The sequence below is a fragment of the Protopterus annectens genome, chromosome 7.part0 (genome assembly GCF_019279795.1).
Source record: "Protopterus annectens isolate FY-2018-M chromosome 7.part0, PAN1.0, whole genome shotgun sequence".
Lineage (NCBI taxonomy): Eukaryota > Metazoa > Chordata > Ceratodontiformes > Protopteridae > Protopterus > Protopterus annectens.
This window is the reverse complement of record NC_056739.1, coordinates 966,858,975-966,870,331: the sequence shown is the minus strand read 5'-3', so window position 1 is coordinate 966,870,331 and position 11,357 is coordinate 966,858,975. Positions and strand designations below refer to the sequence as shown.

The 11,357-nt window shown below is 35.7% G+C and overlaps 1 protein-coding gene across 4 annotated transcripts in view; it reads right to left on the bottom strand.

Annotated features, from left to right (window-relative positions):
- Positions 1 to 389: 389 nt before the first annotated feature.
- TP53BP1 (tumor protein p53 binding protein 1) overlaps positions 390 to 11,357 on the bottom strand; it is a 1,265,047-nt gene continuing 1,254,079 nt past the window's right edge. For all 4 annotated transcript variants that reach the window (XM_044077533.1, XM_044077532.1, XM_044077535.1 and 1 more), the window contains one exon: positions 390 to 740. In XM_044077533.1, coding sequence (XP_043933468.1) covers positions 553 to 740 — 188 coding nt within the window. In that variant the 3' untranslated portion in view covers positions 390 to 552. The remainder of the gene's footprint in view (positions 741 to 11,357) is intronic.

Here is an 11,357-nt window from a genome sequence, read left to right as displayed (position 1 = left end):
TAAAGAGCTCATAAGCTACTACTGCAACAGCCTGAATTAATGACATCTGCATCTCTTGTAGCAGGTAATCCCTGCTGCTTTCTAGTTTGTTGTAAGGCTTCACAGTAGCAATGACAGCATCATACAACACAGAACATCTGGAAAAATATTCAGACTAGACCTTGAGGTACATATAATTGTCAATGACAGGCGCAGGATGCACAGAAATGGGACACAAAGTCTACTTGGCAGGTCTGCACAATATACAGAGGAGACTGCTGTGAAAGCATTACACAATCTACAGTATGCTAAGTGAATTACTCACATGTGAAACAGAGTGCAACATCTGTGACAGCCACTATTAGACATAAGAGAAAGACTGCAGTCTTAAATATCCCACTACTATAATGTAGTAATAAAAGTTTTACATTTATTTTATCATAAAAATCCAAACCAATAAAATTATGTACAGTTAATACATGCACTTTGCCATTACAAACAGGAGATGGTTAAAATCCTCTAAAATTTGCATTAAAAGGATAAAGAGATAAAACACGAATAACAAAAGGTAGTCTAGCTTGCAACGTAGCTGTGTTTATACTGGGGATGCTGATCATAACTTAGTCTCTCTCCGCTGATGAGGCACTGAATCACCCATTCCTGCGACACAACAGGTAAATCTAGTGCTTTGGCACATTTTAAAAGGTATGAAGGGCAGGATTGATCTGTCACCATTACATTAAATATTCCGAGGGCAACATCTGTAATAAAGGGAAAGACTGTTAGTTGTTTGGATGTTGGCAGACCACAACTGCAGTATTTTAATGATTGAGCAGACAGCACTCTCCCTAAGACAGTCTTAGAAATAGATCTGCAAAAACTTTTAACTATCACAATTCCAAAACATCTTGCAATGGGTGGCTTATTTGTGCTGAAATATGTGTCTGAATTGCATTCTGAGTCCAGTGCTTTGAAATTGTTGTTAAAATAAAATTGCCTTTTCTCATTGTAAAGACTTGTAGGGGCAAGCCATCCCCATAAAATATCATTTTGGAAGAACAGATGGCTGTTCATAACCTTGTGAGCATGATTTTAAGCATTCAAGGCAGAAACCAAAATCTGTTGACTTATCTCTTTGTAAGTTATGCCCAATGACGCCATCAAAAGTAATGTAACCGTTCTCAATTTGTGTGTGTAACATAACAGTAAACCTTTCCACACACCAGAAACACTGGCTGATGTTCTCCCCACCTATCAATGCTGTTCCTACCTCTCAACTATCCAAATTGTTGCTGTTTTCTAGCAAATCGCTGAGGAGTCAAGTCACTGAATAATAAAATATATTTCAATTTCAGACTTCATATCCTTCAGAAAATGCACGTTAACAAAAATTGTTATTCAACCAACTTTCTAAGTTTATAAGAGCAATAGTTAAAGTTTGTCTCTATTTTTGGGTTCTTTGTCCTTGACTAGATTTCCTGCACTTACATACAATTTTAAGAGTACCTGCATTTTGGTAATTAAGCAAAACAAGGCTGTTAGAATTAATCATGGATTATTTTCACTATATTTCTAGTCACTGTGCTGAGAAGACAAAGGACGATGCACCATTAAGAAGCCCCGTAATACACATTAGTTTATCTGAATAACTGACTCATTCCCTGAACTATTTATTTTGGTAAATACAATGCATGTGTCTTTGGTCTTCACTGGCCAGAAAAGCTTGTGAAAACACAAGACAACGGGCATTCTGCAAAGTTTCTGCTGCCATTTACATGAAGGAACCTTAATGCAGTGCTCACGAAACATCTGTCTAGTGTTTCTCTTTCCCCTACCTGACTGACAAGTTAATAACTCTTCAGAATAATCAGTGGCAGATTAAATATACTTTTGAGTTCTGAGCAGTTTTCAAACCATGCCAACAGTTTTTTTTGACTATTCATAAATGCACATGTATTTTTTGGATTCACCCTTCCTGATATCATATATTTATTGTTTAATAAATTGCGTGTGTTTTTTATATTTTAGTCTTGAACATTTTCCAAAGAACTGAGACAATTTACAAACCAATAATAATCCACTCAGTTTACCACATCATTACTGCTCTGCACCCACTACACAAAATATAATCCCCTATTTCATCTTACTAGCTTTCCTAATCTAGCAACTACTACTCATATCTCCACCATTTCTGCTACTAAACTCTATTCTACCTTTTTTATTACAATTATGTAACTGTAAATATATATATATATATATATATATATATATATATATATATATATATATATATATATATATATATATATATATATTTTTTGGTAGAACCCCTATGTATATGCTGTCAAGATTGTCTGTGCTTACTCCTTAGTCATTATTTGATCAGTGTTCACCCCCAGTAAACAAATTTAAATAAATACATGAATAAAAAAGTTATCTATTTTAGAACAGATCAGACATAAAAGACCATTGACAATTCCAAAACATGATTGTAATATAAATCATAAAACGAGTCAATGCAACATTATGAGTCAAAACATATAAAATGCAGCCATATGACAAAACCACAGTGACAACCTGCAGTTAAATCTGGATGTAGAGACAAATCGATGATCTGTGCTGGGCGATGGTTACTTAACAGCATACAGATGCAACTTTCATGCATACCTTGCTTCCTAAAACTCAAAAGCAAGTTATAGCCACTCACTTAAGTACCACCACCACACAGACATACAAAAACCTAACCCCAAATTTTTTTCCATAAACCTAATCCTATAACCCATCTCGAACACTAATCCAAAAAACTCTCCATAAATCTAAATTTCTGTCCCTAACCCTCACCTAATATGAAAACATGGACCCCAATCCTAACCTTAAAACACCCTTCCTAAGTCTAGAATGTCAAACCTAACCCTAAATCTTAATACACCCTTCCTAAGTCTAGAATGTCAAACCTAACCCTAAATCTTAATACACTCAATCTAATGCTAACGGTCTCCCCATTTCTAATCCTAAAGCACACTCACTAACCCTAAAACTATGACTCTTAACAGCAAAAATCTTATGACTAAACCAATCCTGTAAACTTCACCTCAAACTATAAGGTGAATCACATAGATACAATGCATGCATCTCTTATTTTACCTTAGAAAAGCTGTATACATCTTTGTCTGCACATTATAAGCAACCATGGGTACAGTGCTGAAAGTAAAAAAAAAAATCTCTACCACCCCAAATCAAAAATCAATAATAGTAGGCATACAAACTAAATAGCAGATTCAATACAAGGTAGCTGTACACATAAAGCTAGTGATACCAAAACATGGTGCAAACGCCACAAAGGGAATGGAATAAGGCAAATGTAGTAAACAATAAGTCAGTATCATCACTTTATGCAGAACAGCAAATGGGTGCAAACACAATGTTAAGGAGCTAGACTATCATCTTCCATCATTCCACAGCTGTCAACTTCTTTATTCAAGGTAAAAAATAATGGCGGATAGAGAGTCAAAATAAGGAACATATTTTAAATATTATGCTAAATCACTTATCAACTTAAAATAAGCTCTGCATAAACAAACATTTTCATAAAACGTCTAAAACTTTAATGTCCATCAAGGCATTATTTACTTACTATAATCCTGAATGATTTACTAGAAAGTAAAACATTTTATGAGAGAGGGGACAAAAGTATTAGGCAAAAATCAGGGACATTTGAGAAGTATATTGTAAGGATGTAGCTAGCAAGTTAGGCTTGGTGCACGGCAAGCAAGTAGGTTGATCCAAAAAACAAAAATGCCAGCACCTTGGAGAGTCAAACAAAAAAGTTTATTTTAAACTTCAAAAAGCTGGTGATTAGACCGGTTTCAGCTAAAAGCTTTCCTCAGTAATACTTCAATGAATTTACAAGAGGCCCTTATATAGCTGTGGAATTTTTTTTTTTTTTTTTTAAATTTGTGACATCATTTCCTGTAATTAATGAAGTATATGTTGTAATAGTGAATTGTCACAAAAAAACATGGTAAAATAATAATCCGCCCATATGCTGGTATACCAAGATGAGACAAAACTCCTGTATGGAAAAAATTATTGAATTAAGAAAACAAAAGAATAGAAAATGTAATGTTATACAATAAGAATAAAATTACTTACTGCAAACTTATAATTTATCATTTAGTCCTGGGGGAAAAAGTCCCCCTAGTTTAATAATCCACCTTCTTTCCTTTGTATTAAGAATGTCATGCCATCCTGATTTAAAGGTATGATCCCCCACAATGCGATCAATGATAGTAAAAGTAAATCGTGCATTTAAATGTTTGGTTGAGTGTTTATACAGTGCATTGGTCATTCTGTGGTTTCTGATGTCCCCCAAGTGCTCCGAAATTCTAATGCGGAACTGCCTGGATGTCTGGCCGATGTAAAATGCCTGGCAACTAGTGCAACTTATTGTCATGGATCTTGAAAAATTATTATTAGGCCTATGTTCCGATAAGGACGACCTAAAAATTTTTGGGATTGGAATTGACCAAAATGAAACAATTGATTCAGATAGGGCAGATCCAGTTGACGGTTGCGAGAATTCCTTTCACATACTTGGAAAACAAATCAAGGCCCTAAGAACCAATATCTGGCATCATAAGCTTTTTAAAGCATACCAAATACAAAACATAACCCCACGGGGTTTAAGATGCAAGATACAGCCATTAGTGGCCAATCCAGATGAGACTTTAATGAAAGAGTGGCAGAAAGCACAACAAGAAGCGGCGATGGCCAGGGTTAATATACTCTCAGCCTATTATGAGAGAACTATCAAAAACAATATTGAGCAGGTGGAAAAAACTTGCCACTCACTTAAACATCATGAAGGGACCAATACTTTTCAGGATTGTCTAAACAAGTTGGCCAAGGAGGTCTCCACTTTGGAGAATAGTCTAAAAAGTAGGAAACTTCACAAGTTTTCTCGTGACAAAGAGGACTACCTTAAGGGTAGACAATTTGAATCACAGAAGGGTGTCAGGTTTGCCCAAGGCACTAGACATGTGCCTTCTAATCGAAAGAAAAGACCTAGATCTATTCTTAAGAAAACGGGCTCAAATTATATCACATCTGGGGAGGAATCTTCCACTACAGATACAGACATCTCCACAGTTGGGGACTCTCCAAATGCCAAAAGGGTAGAACATCACCACACCCTTTAGGGGTAAGAAACATAGAGCCGAAGAAAACACAGGGGTTACAAGTCTGGAAGAACTTTTCATGACAGTGATAAAATAAATCAATACTATACAAATGTACACAATATTTCCAAACATGTTTTAACTGAGGAACAACAAGCACTTTTGAATAAAGGACTCGGTTTTATCCCAGGTTTCTTTATTGATGAGAGCACTTTTGTATCTGACATTTTAGATTTTTGTAGAAAGATTAATCTAAAATATTTTTCAGCAGCAGGATCAACATACAGACACTCAAAGATCAACTGAATTTAAATTTCATAAATCCACTTTCACACCCCAATGGACAAGTATGTCTCAGTGTTTCAACAGGCTGTTCTCAAAGATTTACATTTCCATTACAGCTCTCCAGACATTATGCATAATAACATTTCCAAACAGGAACAGCTTGCTCTCACACAACTCAAAAACAACCAAGATATTGTAATCATTCCAGCAGATAAGTGCGGTTGTGGTTATGGACAATGATTACTATTTGTATGAAGCAAATAGACAATTATCCAATCACCACCACTATATGAAGATGGATATTGATCCAACATCTGGATTTAAAATGAAATCATGGTATTTCTGGATGAGGCAGTAGAAAATGGTATTATTTCAGAAAAGACTAAGAAACATCTTACAGTTAAAGATCCTGCCAAACAATATCTATACCTTCTACCCAAGATTCATAAATCTTTGGAACAACCACCGGGCAGACCAATTGTATCGGGCATTGGCTCACTAACGGAACCCCTTTCAGCCTTTCTCACGAAAAGCTGAAACCATTGCTGAAATTTATTCGTGCCAGAATACAGGACACCACCGAATTTCTGAATATAGTCACCGACACACAGTTGGATTCGGATTGGCTCATGTGCACTTTGGACGTTTCTTCTTTATATACCAGCATCCCTCATTGGGCTGGCCTGATGGCATTGGAATTTTGGCTACAAAAAGCTGATTTATACCCTCCAGGAATGAATACACTAATATTATGCATGGCGGAACACATCTTGACCAAAAATGTATTCTATTTCCAACAGAATTGCTACTGGCAATTACAGGGAACAGCCATGGGAGCCTCCTTCGCGCCCATATATGCGGATTTGTTTATGGGATACATAGAGGAAACCATTATATATGACCACATGCACAATATATATTTACCAGAAATCGACATTTGGAGGAGATACCTGGACGACTGTTGGATGGTTTGGAAAGGAGGACAGGAATATCTAATTGAATTTTTGGAATACCTTAATGGCAATATTTGGGGGATTGAATTTACGGAAGAACATCATCTCAATGAGATTAATTTTTGGATGTCCATCTCAAAAGACAGATGGACAACACATTATCAACATCTATACATAGAAAATTTCCCCAGTATAATACTCTCCTACATGCCAAAAGTTTCCATCCAAAACATATTACAAAAAACATTCCAAAATCTCAATTTATGAGAATAAGAAGAATATGTTCCTCACATGAAGATCTTATCACATATCAAGAAGACCTAACCAACAGATTTTTGTCCAGAGGATACTCACCAGAAATCATAAACTCAGCAGTGTATACCTGTAATTCCATACCTAGAGAATCCTTATTGGAATATAAGAAGGAAAGGCTAAAGATGATTCCGATGTATGCAGATTGGTCACTACTTATGGCGTAACAGCAAAAATCTTATCAACATTGTCAATAACCACTGGAATATACTCAACTCGCACCCCTCTTAGAAAATTACTTAGGAGAACGTTGCTACTTCTCCTATAGAAAGGAAATCCCTTTGCAGCCACTTTTCCCATTACAAAAAAACATCCAAAATCAAGCAGGACAAATTTACACAAAGGACACTTACTGGGGACAAGTTGATTGGGAACTTCCCCTGTGGCCATTGCAGCTTTTGCAATTACATTTTCAAAACTATGAGCTTTACCAGCAAAACACGAGTCAGGTATATGACATCAACTTCTTGAAATTGTAGTTCTGACTGGATAATTTATCTAGCCACCTGCACATGCCAGGCATTTTACATCGGCCAGACATCCAGGCAGTTCCGCATTAGAATTTCGGAGCACTTGGGGGACATCAGAAACCACAGAATGACCAATGCACTGTATAAACACTCAACCAAACATTTAAATGCACGATTTACTTTTACTATCATTGATCGCATTGTGGGGGATCGTACCTTTAAATCAGGATGGCATGACATTCTTTATACAAAGGAAAGAAGGTGGATTATTAAACTAGGGGACTTTTTCCCCAGGACTAAATGATAAATTATAAGTTTGCAGTAAGTAATTTTATTCTTATTGTATAACATTACATTTTCTATTCTTTTGTTTTCTTAATTCAATAATTTTTTCCATACAGGAGTTTTGTCTCATCTTGGTATACCAGCATATGGGGATTATTATTTTACCATGTTTTTTTGTGACAATTCACTATTACAACATATACTTCATTAATTACAGGAAATGATGTCACAAATTTAAAAAAAAAAAAAAAAAATTCCACAGCTATATAAGGGCCTCTTGTAAATTCATTGAAGTATTACTGAGGAAAGCTTTTAGCTGAAACCGGTCTAATCACCAGCTTTTTGAAGTTTAAAATAAACTTTTTGTTTGACTCTCCAAGGTGCTGGCATTTTGTTTTTGGATCAACCTACTTGCTTGCCGTGCACCAAGCCTAACTTGCTAGCTACATCCTTACAATTCACTTTGTTTCTTGCTGGCTGTGGGCATTTGGAGAGTCCTCAACCTTGCAGCTGCATATTTCTGTATCTGCTGAGTTCCTTTTGGAATATTAAGGATTTATCAAGACATCATTTTATTTTTTCCTTTTTCACAAAACTCCATCTACTTCATCCATCCATGATGTTTGGGCTTTTATGAGCGATATTTTCTGCCTCGGTGCTGTTTCTGAGGTCGAGCGGAAGACATCATTACATCTGTCTACCATTGAGGAGCGTTCGTTATTTCTAGCACTATTTTGCTGTACGGATAAGTAACATCATTTATTGACTATTTTTCTGACTTGGGGCTCATAGGTGGTGTTTCCCTAACCACGTTGAGGCACAAGAATTGTACCATACGCCATTTTGTTTACATCGGGCAACAACTTGTTTCTCAGGAGTAGTCTCCGAGTTGGAATTTAGGCCAATTACGTTAAGGGCATATTATATTAGTTCTGGACATTCAATACAATATCAGGCGCTCGAATTTTTACTATATTGAGGGAGATTGTCGTCGGATAAACCATACCACCTTCGAACTGCTTTTCCTATATTTTGGCTCATAGGTGATATTTCCCTAACCACGTTGGGGACAGGAATTATACTGGGCGCCATATATATATATTTTTTCTACATCGGATAAACAACTGGTTCATTTAGGAGCAGTTCTGTGTCTTTTGCACAGCCAATATAGTATAAGGAGCAAGAATTTTCTCTACATTGGGGGACATAGTGGATGCTTATTCCTCATATACAAGAATCTACCAAAGCAGGTACTGTGTATATATTTTTTTGTAAGTGAGACTTGACTTTATAAACAGGATCATTGTCCTGGCGGAACACTCGTGTTTGGGTCAACTATACAATAAATGGGACATTTCCGCCATTTGGATTAGTGCTGATTATGATTTCGACATAATAATAAGAACTTTTTTCTGCTGAATCGAAGGAGAAATCTAACTTGGAAGTGAACAGACTTAGCGATTAGACTTTGGGACACTATCTCATATATTGGGACAATTTTGTAAAAGTTTGGTACCTAATGGATCTAACTCATACTTTTGTTTTCTATTTTTAAACCAGAAAGTGTCAACATTGTGTATTATCACATTTAAGCAGATATAATACTGTATGGTTTCATGTTTGGGTCTTATAGGTTGTCGGATTCTTACTGGCGCAGTGTGTATGTGTTTTTCACTGTGTGTCATTTTGAAAATCCATAACTGGTTGTTTATGTGGGGAAATATTTAGTTTCAATGTTGGGAGTGTTAACATCGTGAATGGCTTTGTGATTAAGTTAACAACAATGGATGGTTTTTAATATAGTAGAACTATAAACCTATTCAATTTACTAAATATACCATTCACTGAGCGCCATTTTGATCATGCTAGAATGATTTATTAGGGCATGCAGCCATATAACTAATATAATCACTGTGTTTTTACAAGAAGGTTATTTTCAAACAGGGTAGGCACCAACTGAATTTACAAAATACGCTATTCATAAGGCGCCATTTGAACACGCTAGAAGGATTTATCAGGGCATGCTGCCTTATAACTAATATCATTATTGTGTGTTTTTCATAACTAGGCCATATTTAAATCGCTTTACAAGGGTAAGGTTGCCATTTACTAACAAGATAACAAGAACACATGTGGTTACCAGCACTGCTGCATTCTAGGTTGTGATTATTTCTCCCTGGAATTTTGAATACCATTGGGAACCTATATGTATCTGTTGAATATATATTTGGTTGGCTTAGGGACAACGCAAAACCACTAGATCTTCATTTATGGCACACCCTTTTTTCAAGGATATAGGGCTCTGACTATTCTTTGACGACATTGGACTTAATTTTAACCTCAACACAATACCATTGGGTATTATATTTGTTGGGGCCTATTAGCTCATATATATTTTTACTCATATATTTCTACTTTTTGAATACATAGTGGGTTGTATTAATAAGGTCCAACTACATAATTACATACACTGTGGATTCAAGTGTGGATTTCACTAAATAAGTGCATTTTTCCCTACAGGGCATCCTTGTGTCCATTTGAATATTGGATACTTGGGCTAACCATATCCTAACTTTTCCAACCATGTGGAAACTACATTAGGGTGGACCACATTTTTGTATCTACAAACTTATACTAATTATATGGACCCAATTGGTGGATTTTTCAGTCTTTAGGACACTATTATCAACAACCATCTATAATACACACACATTCTGTGTTGACCTTTAGCTATACACCAGGCTTGATTACATTAGGGTGGACTAGATATTTGTTTCTACAAACTTATACTAATTATATGGACCCAATTGGTGGATTTTCCAGTCTTTAGGACATCATTATTAATAAGCATCTATAATATATACACACTTTATGTTGACCTTCAGCTATACACTAGGCTTGATTAGATAGCAGGTTAAATTTAACATTGATTTGGATCTATGCTGAATATTCCAACAGGAATATAGGTGTTACGGACATATCCTGGGTAGGTTCACTGATACATATACACAATCCAGAATATACAAAAATTTTTTATTTTAGTCCAATAAAGATCATCTTAGATACAGAGATCTCTATGGACTTCCATCTATATTAACAAATATCATATTCAGTGCTAATCATTGTCAATAGTCATCCTTGCTAAACATTTAGATCCATTTGGCATTTGTAAAGTTGAGTATACTTGATTACCATTTGTCAATATTTTTTATATATTTTTTCTATATATTTTTTCCAAATAAAAGATTTTTCTATAATAACCAGACTAACCCCCCACCATTAAAATCTGTGCCCTCTGGATTCAAATTGGCTTGGATTCGTCAGCAATTTAATACCTCCTTGGCTGGCTTGTTACAACAATCACTGGGATTTATATCTGACTATATATTTTCAGTCTAGAGTGAACCAACTAGTGCAACTTATTGTCATGGATCTTGAAAAATTATTATTAGGCCTATGTTCCGATAAGGACGACCTAAAAATTTTTGGGATTGGAATTGACCAAAATGAAACAATTGATTCAGATAGGGCAGATCCAGTTGACGGTTGAGAATTCCTTTCACATACTTGGAAAACAAATCAAGGCCCTAAGAACCAATATCTGGCATCATAAGCTTTTAAAGCATACCAAATACAAAACATAACCCCACGGGTTTAAGATGCAAGATACAGCCATTAGTGGCCAATCCAGATGAGACTTTAATGAAAGAGTGGCAGAAAGCACAACAAGAAGCGGCGATGGCCAGGGTTAATATACTCTCAGCCTATTATGAGAGAACTATCAGAAACAATATTGAGCAGGTGGAAAAAACTTGCCACTCACTTAAACATCATGAAGGGACCAATACTTTTCAGGATTGTCTAAACAAGTTGGCCAAGGAGGTCTCCACTTTGGA